General features: G+C 29.9%; 1 protein-coding gene across 1 annotated transcript; it reads left to right on the top strand.

Moving 5' to 3' along the window:
* Positions 1 to 943: 943 nt before the first annotated feature.
* LOC148298215 (uncharacterized) lies at positions 944 to 12,508 on the top strand (the record flags this gene model as incomplete). The annotated part of the gene is made up of 3 exons (XM_088277039.1): positions 944 to 968; positions 5,774 to 5,905; positions 11,807 to 12,508. Coding segments are annotated over exons 1-3 (859 nt in total), but the record flags the coding sequence as incomplete, so codon positions are not given.
* Positions 12,509 to 13,337: the final 829 nt, after the last annotated feature.

The following is a 13,337-nucleotide window of genomic DNA, read 5'->3' as shown; positions in this document are numbered from 1 at the left end:
GTCAAAAAGAAAAAAAAAATACAAACAAAAAGAAAGAAAAAAAAGAACGGAAAAAAGAAAAAAAAAGAAAGAAAGAAAAAAAAAAACAAGAAGAAAAAAAGAAAGAAAAATAAGAAAGAAAGAATTTTTTTTTATCATATCACTAAACTTATACCAGTCCCTTCACTACAAGAAGATGATCCGGAGGACGAGTGAAAATTTTACTATGAATTTTCATCCCCAAGGGGGGAGATGTAATAAAATAACTAGGTACCTACCTATACATTTTATTAAGTACCTACACAAAACAGTTCTACCACTAGATGTCGCATGCGTCGCTCAGAATAAAACAAAAGACTTCCGATAATATTATTAACTGTCAGAATCAGATAGATAGATAGATAGATAGATATAAAAATTATTATAAAGATAAATTAAGAATAAACTTTAATTACAAAGCAACACATTGTTTATTTTATTATTATACACCCACTTTACATATTATTTACACTTAATTTTCAAAAGGAAAATATTACCACGTTATATATATATATATATATATATATATATATATATATATATATATATATATATATATATATATATATATATATATATATATATATATATATATATATATATATATATATATATATATATATATATATATATATACACACAAATGCAAAAGTATATATGTGTGGTCATCCTAAAATAACGGACTATCCGTCTACTAGTACTTAAAAATTTACTTGGTAATTTCTTTCATTAGTTAGAAAGTCCAAATAATCATTAGGTACGTTATTCGTGGACCTCGAACCTTTTTAAAACATCGACTTTCGCGTAAACTTTGAACTCACGCCATCGAAAGGAGAAATATATTTGCTGTTGCATATTGAACAAAAAACAAAAAATTCTCGTAGATTACTTATTAAAAAAACATATTTAAGCTTCCAATACAGCCATGAATGCTAGTACAAAGATCAAAGGTAAACAGTGAGTTTCGATGGTGTTATTTTAGTTCTGCATATGAGTAAGCGCGCAGAAAATAGGACTAGCTTACTGAAAATCTCGTTCCTTTTTATTATGTATGCATATTTTTTTTGTATTGCACGTACTTATATAATTACGTGAATTGTATGTACCATTAGCTGGACTAGTTTACATATGATTGTATTCAGCATCATTCCTTTCAAGTGCACCCAACCATCTGTGCAACGATTACGTAAAATGAAATGATCACTCCTTCTCGGAACTCCGTACTGACATGTAGATTTACACTCATTAATTGACCCCTGTGGTGCAATAAGAAAGAGGTCTAGATTTACTACATTAACTACCGGCAAATAATTCATCTTATATATACATTGGGTAGAAATGTAAGAGTTCTATTTCATTTGCATATGAAATTGACTTCTTTCTTTTGAAATTATCGGCATCATCTAGGTGATTGTAATCTAAATTATTTTTTCAACCATTGATTCGGAAGTCACTTTGTGGTAAAATCTATCCATTTTTCATTAATGTTTTACTTAGTAAATATAAATATTTCTTAAAATCTACTATGACACGTGTTTCGAAGCATTCCGCATAATTTTTAAAAACGATGTTTGAAAATGATGCATCGAAACACGTGTCATAGTAGATTTCAGGAAATAATAGTATTTACTAAGTAAAGCATTAATAAAAAATATATATCTCTTAAAAAAAATAACTACTTGTTTCAAAGTCACAAAGTGCGTAATTTTGTAGCAAGCATCTTTCGCGTTTTTTATTAGTATTTATAAAAGATAGCACGTATTTTTAATATATATAAATATATATATATATATATATATATATATATATATACATATATATATATATATATATATATATATATATATATATATATATATATATATATATATATATATATATATATATATATATATATATATATATATATATATATATATATATATATATATATATAATTTCACAAAGCTTGTGAAACAATACACATATTAAAATGCTTAGAAACAACAGTACAATAAAAACGTTAAAAATGCAAAGTGACAGCAGCTGCTAAGAAGTACGTTTGTTATCAACCATAAGCAATGTTTAGTACAACTTGTGTTGCTGTAACGTTCAACAGGTAGCATTGCCATTGTCATCTCTTTAATTTTTATTTGCATAGATATTGTAGATAAAATCACGTGCGCATTCAAATGCAACTTTGTTTCAAAATTTCAAAGTAATCGGTGGTTCAATTTATCAATCAATCAATGAGATAAAAAAAAAAATAATCGAACATTTACATTTTTATTCTTGTCACATAGGTACTGATAAACTTATATTTTTCGACTCTATATTTCTAGCTTTATAAAATTAATTGACTTTGTTTTCACCACTTTTTTGGCTAAAACAAAGTTAATTAATTTTATAAAGTTTATAAAATGTGCTACAAAGTATCTGCGGAAAACATTAAAGAAAATATATTTCTTACAACTAATTGTTGTAATATAAATCATATAAAATAAATCGATTAATAAAATTCATTTGCATTGCGATTCAAGGTGAAAATCTTACTTGGGCTTTGAACAAATTCGGCGCTCGTTTAAAAAATACGTATGTTTGAACAACAGTAAAATTATATTTGGTCCATCCAACAGCTTATAAAATATGTATGTATAATAACAGTAAACACCTACATTCATTACTAACAAGGAATACCATCATGCAATAAAATAAATATATGTCAAGTACTTGTATGATATCACTATTATTCATACTAGAGGAACTTAATACTCGTCTTGAATTTACGAATAAATTGCTAAAGTTTATTCACCTCCTGCGCATTATAATATACAATATATACATGTAAATATATATATATATATATATATATATATATATATATATATATATATATATATATATATATATATATATATATATATATATATATATATATATATTTATGTATATATATATATTTATATATAAATATATATATATATATATATATATATATATAAATATATATATATATATTTATATATATATATATATATATATATATATATATATATATATATATATATAAATATATATTTATATATATATATATATATATATATATATATATATATATATATATATATATATATATATATATATATATATATGTATATATGTATATCTATATATATATATATATAAATATAAATATATATATATATATATATATATATATATATATATATATATATATATATATACATATATATATATATATATATATATATATATATATATATATATATATATATATATATATATATATATATATATATATATATATATATATATATGTATATATATATCTATATATAAATATATATATATATATCATCATTTACACATTTGACATAACTAACTAACTAACCATCACGCCGCTTCCCCGCAGGGGTAGGCAGAGAGAATCGAACGCCACACCACTCTGTCTTTGCAAACATTCTTTGCCTCTTCTACATTCATGCATCTCCTCATACATACCCTACGATTATTACGACTCCTGACCCGGCCGCTTTCAAGTATTTGACATACCTGATTGTGCCAAGTTTTCCTCGGTCGTCCTCTGCTTCTTTTTCCAACTACATTCGCTCCATAAATTTGACATCCTTTTCCGAAATTTTACATACTACTTAACCTTTCGATATTTGAGTTCATAATGTGGTTGTAATTCATGGGTACGATAACGAATATTGCACATTGTACAAAATCATCATTTAATCCGGTTAGTGACAGATCGAAAACCCTGTAAATACCCAGACTTGCATATTACCATCTCAACAGAATTTCAATATCTTTGTTGAGATATCGATACAAATCTAGGAATACTACGAATTACGTAACACTTGAAAATTATAGGCAAGCGTAAAAACAAAATTGTCATAAGACAATGTGATCTAGATTGTTCAGAGTTCTTTTTATTAAAAATCCATTCCTTTGTATTTCAAATAAATATACAAAGGAATGGATTTTAACAACAGATACAATAGAATCGAAATATAATGAAATATGGATCTTTCATTATTGTACAATACCGTTTAGTTGACAATAAACTACCGTTTATTTTTCGTGAACACATCTTAGTGAATACATATTTAAACATGTTTTATGATATTCTAAATAACTACCATTGTGGTATGCATTTTTATCCGCTTTTTGATCTTATAAACTTTGGAATCTAAAGCAACCATTGACGAGAAATGCATTGCTATTTTCTATGAAGTGTGATTTGAGATATTATAAGAGCATTTTATGACTCAAATAACGTCACCACACCCGATTGAGATCGGATCACGATTAGACACCACATTTATATATATATATATATATATATATATATATATATATATATATATATATATATATATATATATATATATATATATATATATATATATATACTTATTTTATCCACTGAATCATTGTACATACTACAAAAATATTTTTTAGTGTACGAGAGGTGTTCTTCCATTTGCAATATGGCGTTCATTCGTACGGAGTTATTAATTTCATCCATCGCCTTTACTTTTTTCATAATTTAATTGCCACTACAAAAAAACGCATGAATGCTGACAGTTAGTTTTTTTAAAAGGAATAACCCGCTAAGCCTCCTTATTTAGGAAGCAAGTAAGAAACAAGATCATTTTTGGAATTGTGGTATACCGTTTTATAAAAAAAAAAACAAAAAAGTAAGATTTTGAAAAATAATTTAAGCTATTATTTCGAAATCATTATTAGTGATACATCATTATTCTTTTGCGGGTCATTTAGGTCAATTCAGTGCGCAAACCTCATTTCCGCCTACAAAATCGGACAGCGACCTACAACTTACCAATTTTATGGTTTACATAAAACACTGCTAACGAAATATCACGAAAAATTTATTATATGCTACTATCATAATATTCAGAACTCCTCCATAGTGTCGAGGTTTCTGCATTTGGCTACCATGCTAGAGATCCCGGGTTCGAATTCCAAAGAGAGTCAAAAAAATATGAAGATTTGTTTGATTTTTACAGTTTTGTTAGAAATAGATTTTTGTATTTAAATTTGATCTCTAATCAAATTATACATATATGGTCATACTTGAAACTCTTTCCATAACTGATATGTGGTTATTATTTTAACACATTACTTAAATTTGTTCAATTTTTAATTCAATTCGTCAGAAAATATAAAAATATAAAAATATAACATCCTCAGTCATAGAATTTGTCCAGCCTAACCAGTCTGATTTTTTTTGAGTGTCGGTAACGACGAAACCCGGTCACTGGTCAAATAAAATATACACTGAAAAGAAATATAAAGTCATTATTTTACTATATACGTGTAAGTGTTTTCAATCTAATATTTACTTATTATTACTCTGGACTAACTTGTAGCGTAAGATTGATCACCTTGCCTTCGTATAATTGACGATTAATTTAACTTTGCGTCAATTTGATGCAGTGCTCTATGCATCATTGAATGTGGATGGAGTTATAAGCAAAATCATATTACTTTCTTAAATAGAAATACATATTTAACCATCCGTTTACCCTGTATTTTAATTTTAAATATATTGTTATTTTCCCAAATAAATAATGGATGCTGTATTGTTAAATACTTTGTGTGAAATGATATATTTTGAAAGCAGTCTAAAACACTGAAGGTTGCAAGAATTATTACAAAATTATGTAAATGAGACTTGTCCCTTTCCCATATAGAATTGAATATTTATGATTTGCTTTTGTTACAGCAACCCTTCTGGGCCACGACTGTCTCGTGGAAGAACAGTGCTCTATGAGGGTTGGTCACAGCGGCTGCCTGGATGGCGCTTGTCGGTGTCGAGAGGGGTATCTACAGTTCAGGAAACATACGTGTCTTGGACGTAAGTACTTCAAATGTATATCAGGGTTAAAAATGGGTAAAAAACCAGAGGACAAACTAAGGAACTGTAATATTATAATCTTCATTTCCTGTTACTGTACAATATTATGTATAAAAACGAAGCATGGAGTTGGCAAAAGAAGGATCAAAGCAGGCTGAATGCAGTCGAAATGCGATCCCTCTCCTAATATTTCCCAGTCGTAGTTTTAATTTAGTAAAATTTATACGTATATCATTCAAGATCAAGTAATTTTTCATCACTGAAATAATGGTTGATTTTTCACCTCTTTAACACATGCGCATAATAACACTTTCTTATCTTTATAAAAAATAAAACTTAATTAATTTACATGAAATTCCATTATCACTACGTAATTAATATTACCTATTACATATTCGTGATACGATATTATCTTCGATCTGATCTCTTTGGGAGTTTCTTTTTTATCATTAAGCACATCACATACAATGCGTGTGATGTACTTACTAAAGAAAAAAGAAATTTGCAATTATAACTTCATTATCGCGTAAAACGTCGAATGCATCTGTTATATAGAATAAAAGTGAACTTTTGTCTTTTCATTCTCTTATATTCTAATCAAAACACTCAAAGAATGAGTAATGTTTTTTTCGCAATCATTTGGTGCAGAATGTCTAAACTGACATAACTTTCTCACAAGTTCATTATCCAATAGTTTCACGTAAGTGTTTTTTGTCTGAAATAATAAAATACTCTTAAATATTTATGCATTTCATCGTATTCCATTAACATAATGTTATTAAAATATATTAAAAGATGTTTTTAAAATCTGTACGTAAAGCTACGTTTGCATAAATCCAAAGCAATATCTAAAATATTTATAAAAATAAATAATAAAAACACTATATTATACAAATAATAATATGTGCTAAAAATGCCTGTGTATTTCTGAGCAAACAATAAAATTCTCTTAATCGTTCTCCAAGATTCCCATCAAATAGAAGAGTTACCACATTTTACGATTTATCACGGCGCTCACGTTCTCGAACCACGTACAGACCTCCCAACACTTGTCGCGTTTCATTCATTCTGAATTGATTCGATGCATTATTTCCGATTTAATACCTATACTTTTACAACGCTCATTTTAAAGTAAAGTAAAAAGATTATTCTCATACATCTCCGACGATATTAAAAACAGATACCATCTTTTATATCGTAGAAAAAATATTTAACTCTAGTATTTTTTTTACAACTGTATTTCTCTTTTTTCTTCGTCATCAGCACGTATTTGTTTTTTTTTAAAACATATGTACGTCATTTTTAACGTATTCTATCTCCTTATATTCTGTGATTTTACTACCATCCCATTACTGCTATGGTCCTTACATCATTAACCCGTATTTTTGGAGGCAAAATATATTTTACCTTTAAACTGTGACATTATTACATACTACTACTTTGTAGTAATTTAATAAAAAATAAAAAATAAAAAATTATTTATTCATTATTTGACAGATAGCTAACCGACATCGACATATAGAAATAAACAACATAATTTTTCTTTAAAATTTTGATAGATATGCGATTACATAAGTAACAGAACGATTATTTTTAACTTTGATATCAAACGTATGAGAATTTAATTGATTTTAAGGTAAACGATGATGGTAGGAAAAAATCCAATCACCAATGGATATACTTCTAATATGTTCCAAAGAAACCCACTTAATAATATGAGTATGTACATCTTGCACGAACGCTTCGAGTCCTACGTCCAATCATTTTCTCAATGAATGAATTCCAGTCCATAGTGGGTCCACAATGCTTTTCCAGGGAGTAATTTATTCACCCAACTGATCACCAGTTTACAGCAAGGTGCTAATCAACATAATAATGTTTCATGTGCGCGATCTGTTCTCGTACCTTTTGCATTTTTATCCACCATCTTCGGGAGCCGATGGAATTCCTTTGCAGGAACGTGATCTAGTAAATGCTTGGCAAGGTATTAGAAGGAAATTACTACGTGTCTGCAGGGCTAGATCATTTACGCAAAAATAACATGAGTTTTTTTTTAATCATTAAAACTGTGTATCTTTGTTTTGGACTGTAGGTACATATGTCAATGTTCCATAATAAAAAAATACAAAACTAACATTATATATATATATATATATATATATATATATATATATATATATATATATATATGTTTATATATATATATATATATATATATATATATATATATATATATATATATATATATATATATATATATATATATATATATATATATATATATATATATATATATATATATATATATATATATATATATATATATATATATATATATATATATATATATATATATATATATATATATATATAAATTTAAATTATTAAATTACGACCTTTTATCGAAAATTACGAGGTTGTAATATTTTCTTATCAATTTGAATCATTTGTCGATTGATTTGGAGTTCAACTTGTAAAACTGCATAATTTATTTTGAATATTAAAATCAAACACTGAATTTTATGGTCGACTGTGTTTTATATTTAAAAAATAAAATTCGTGAAAATTGTTTCACCTTGTTAGGGGATTATCAAACTAATATCCAAACTGTTTGATAATGCCCTGACAAGACGAAACACTTTCAACGACGTTTCAACGAAACGTCTTTTTAAAAATAAATAAATACAACTTTGTTGACCCTAAAAATTAGTGTTTGATTTAAATGTTTAAAATAAACTAAAACCATTATTCTTGCCATCTCAACATAGATGCAGAAGAGTATAGAAGTCTGGGCATTTTTAAGGCTTACGACCGTCATAGTCTGGTTTAAGTGATTACTTTATACAAGTGTAACATTCACCAATTCTACCCATGATTGACAAGCTCTGTTTATGACTGTCTGTCCAGACTTCCATACTCTTCTTCATCTATGTCGAAATGTCCAAAAGAACTCCTTATTGGTGATAATCCAGATTTGTGAACAAGTTTTTGGACACATTTTTATTTTATTAATAAAGGAAATGTTGTGTATTTGGACTGGTGATAAGGAACTTCTGATTCATATAAAGTTCATTATATTATTTGTTGATACGGCGTTCAATTTGTAGAACTCCATTTTAATTTATGTATGTATTAATTTTTAAATCAATCACAGATTTTTTGAGTCTACTAGTCGGCTCAAAAAATAAGTAGACTCAAAAAATCTGTATTTGATTTGAAAATTAATACATTCAGCTCATTATAAATTAAAACAAAGCACAGACATCGATACTTCAACCGTGTATCATGTTCCCAGTGCGTTTCTACACAGACGTGATATTCCAAACGAAAAGCTGTAATCATCTGCGCTATTAGATGAAAATGCTTCTTATCTGGCTTCGTCTGATCGATCCAGCATCGAGTACTTATCAGCTAGTACGAGCAACCAGTATGAACGTTCACCATGCAATTTTCGAGGTGGAATCTTAAGTGCGCGATGGGTGGAAGGAACCGTGTTGTAATATGGTCGCGCCGACCGTCGCTGGAGCGCGGTAGCGTATAACGTATAACGGGATGAGCGGGAAAGCGCACGCGATGCATCATGTGTAGGTAGGTGCCTTACTTCTTAGATAGTGTGATAGATAGGTACCTACCGAGTGCCAGAGCCGGGACAAGGGTAGACCAACCAACTCTCAAGTATCAAAGGCGCCTAAATTGACCGGTTATTGCAAAATTGACATAAATGAACTAAAAAACAATGAGAAAAACTTACATCATCTCTAGGTAGATAGGTACCTTACTTCTTAGATAGTGTGATAGATAGGTACCTACCGAGTGCTAGAGCCGGGACAAGGGTGGACCAACCAACTCTCAAGTATCAAAGACGCCTAAATTGACCGGTTATCACAAAATTGACATAAATGAACTAAAAACCAATGAGAAAAATTTACATATTAAATTTAATTCATCTATAGGTAGATAGGTACCTTACTTCTTAGATAGTGTGATAGATAGGTACCTACCGAGTGCCAGAGCCGGGACAAGGGTAGACCAACCAACTCTCAAGTATCAAAGACGCCTAATTTGATCGGTTATTACAAAATTGACATAAATGAAGTAAAAACCACTGAGAAAAATTAATATCATCTGTAGGTAGATAGGTACCTTACTTCTTAGATAGTGCGATAGACAGGTACCTACCGAGCCCCAGAGCCGGGACAAGGGTGGACAACCAACTCTCAAGTATCAAAGACGCCTAAATTGACCGGTTATTATAAAAATGACATAAATGAACTAAGAACCACTAAAAAATTGACATCTCAACATACATGAAGAAGATAATAGAAGCTGGATATTTACAGGGATTACGACCTGTCATAGGCTGGTTAAGTGATCACTTTACACAAGTGTAATAATCACCATTCTACCCATGATTTATAAAATGAAGTTGTGTGTTTCAGGTACCTGTCCAGGGTTATATCATATTAAATAAATAAAAGTGTAAAAAACACTTTTATTTTGATCCCTCTGGGGATTAAACCTAGACCTCCAGAATAATAGTCAAATGTGCTAACCACTACACTATGGAGTCGAACAATAACAACGCCTTAACAACAACGAAAATACTTTTATAAATTTCTATCAATAAATCTATGCAGACATTTTTTTAATGGGCGTTTTTTTTCTCAAGGGGGGGGGGGAGTAAATCCTGCCTTGTCCCGGCTCTGCCCGGTACCCAGGCATCGGGAAGTCGTGAGGCGCAGAGTATGGAATGATTAGTTTCTTGTTTCTTGTTTCCTTTCACGTAACGTACTCGTAGCAACGTGAACTTCGCTTGGCCCCTGGGTTCCTGGGTCAAAGATGAGAATCGAAGATTGCTGATATTGTTGCGTTCCGGTGACGGGCCCTCCGGTTAACAAATCAACGCAAACCATCTTTGTTTCAATCAGACGGTCATTTTATTTTCTGTTTTAACAACACAGACGCCTCCATCGAATGCCACATTGTACATTATACAAGTATAAAAAGTATGCACGACGATGATTTGATTTTCAGTGAAATGAACATTTTTAAAAGTCATCTTTCGAAATTGTAATATTTTAATACAATTTATAAATAAAATCATGTTTCACTCTCCTTTTTTATAAAAAAAATCATTTTTTGTTGATCGACATTGTTATTGTTACTTTTAAATCATATGTGTTCATAATGCTCATTTTTAAATCATTTGAATAAATATTATTTAAAAATAAGCATTATTATAAATTATGGGAATAACTAAAAACTGATAAGATACTTTAAAGTTACATTACATATTTATTGATTCGGCTTTAACTTTATGGGATAGCAGGTTAAAGAATTAAATACTTGTTTAATACCACTTATCAAGTTTTGTTTATTTTTGTTTCGAAACTAGTCGTGTGTAATAAAATAAAATTCAATAAGTGGTATGACAAAAGTGTTTAATTTTTTGCTTTATTTACTTTTGACTGAGTTTCTTATTTATGTAAATTCCATCAAAAATTAAATGTCATTAATTGACTTTACGTTATAATTTACTACGGTTAATTTAGAATATCAAAAATAAAAATAATAAATCATATGACTGATTAATGCTACATTGTATTTGTTTATTGTCATCACAATCAAGGTCAAGAGTCGTAATAATCGGCGGGTATTTATGAGAAGATACATGAATGTGGTAGAGGTGAAGAATGTTTGCAACGACAGAGTGGTGTGGCGTTCTATTCTCTCTGCCTAAACTTACGAGGAAGCGACGTGATAGTTAAAAATTTTATAATCAATAAAAAAAAATCTAGTTTCGAAGTAAACGCCCTTTCTCATTAAGATATTTTTTTATTGTTTGTTTGATATTGTAAATCCAATCAATGACTATAAAACAATGTGTTTATTCTATTTCAGCCGCTAAGCCGGGAGATGTGTGCTACAGCAACCCGCACTGCAGACTGTGGGACCCCGAGAGCCGCTGCGAGTTCCTCATCCCGAACCTGTTCGGTCGCTGTGTGTGCGGCGCGTCTCTGCGTCAAATTGGTGACAAGTGCGTGGGAACCTCTCCCGACCAGTACGCTCCGTCCGCGCAATTACCGGTGCTGCTCGCCCCGCCGAGCAGCCCGGCTCCTGAGACAGACAGACTTGTCAATCCACCCAGGGATGCCACCACGAAACCCCCAGAACTTGAGAAAAAAGACACCACGCCAAATGCGGCTGCCTTCGCGACAGCCGTCAACCAGTACCCTCTGATCGAGAGCGCCAAAACCGCGGTTGAAAAACCGACTAACCAAATCGATCGAGATAACTCTCACCAATCATTTCTTCTCGTGCCTCCCATTGCAACATCGACCGAAACACCACAGCCCAACATCATTCTCACGCACCCGGGGAAGCACGATGATATGCTCAAATTGATTTCGGACGATATCAATTTTGACGTTCAAGATTCCAACGAACACCTCGCGTACGTCGTAGGACCTCCGGCACAGTCTACTCCCGAACCAACTTTGAGAACGACCACGAGAAATCCTTTGATTGGCCCTCGCAAACCGGTACCTGGTGTCAAATCTTCGACAAGATACCGGAAAAAGAAACCTCTTCGAAAAAAGCAAGGTAAGTGTCAACGACAAAAAAATTACAAAATTTCACTCACTACAAAAATGATTATGGTTAAAAAAACACAGCTACATTTTTTATTATTTACTATGATTACAAAAGTTATTTTTAATAAAGTTTATTCATTTTCTAGACATTTCAACTTTTACAATCTTAAAATTAATAACGCAGTTCTCTCCAATAAAGAGACTAAGCTTTTGAGCTTGGGACTTAAACTTTTTATTTATTGTTTATGTTTGTTGGTTTTATAATTTTTTTATAAATATGTATTTTTGTGTTTTTTCTTTCTTTCTTTGATTAACATGTACATAATTCATTAATTAATTTTTTTAACATTTTAATGTCTTAAATTTTTACTAAACCTATCTGTAGGAAGGTTATTGAAGTACTTTTTGTATGCGTGTACAACCCTGTCATTTGATACCTTAACAATTGAACACAGTAGTATATACAATACATAAATACACCTACACCCTTAGGAACACACTCTTATGAAAATATGTGTGAGTATAATATGACCTATTATCTGTAGGTGAGTGGTAAATAATTCAAAATATGCAAATAGAGTATTTATTTATGGTTACTCCTAAAACCTATCAGATAAATATTCTTTAAAAAATTCTTATTTGTTTCCTCTGAATATGTTAAGTATTTACGATTATTTTTCTCACGTGTAGGTACAGATATTATCACACGTGTAAATTTTATATTTAGTAAACGATATTTTTATCTGCTTACATGATAAATAATATAGGAGGCAGTGTAATGGTCAGCACGCTCGGCTACCGTACTGGAGGCCCCTAGTTCGATTCCTAGAGGAACGTCA

This window comes from Brachycentrus maculatus, unplaced genomic scaffold, assembly GCF_059751285.1.
Source record: "Brachycentrus maculatus isolate JH-2025_06_01 unplaced genomic scaffold, ASM5975128v1 h1tg002361l, whole genome shotgun sequence".
Lineage (NCBI taxonomy): Eukaryota > Metazoa > Arthropoda > Insecta > Trichoptera > Brachycentridae > Brachycentrus > Brachycentrus maculatus.
The sequence above is the reverse complement of the archived record's forward strand: the minus strand, read 5'-3'. Positions and strand labels throughout refer to the sequence as shown.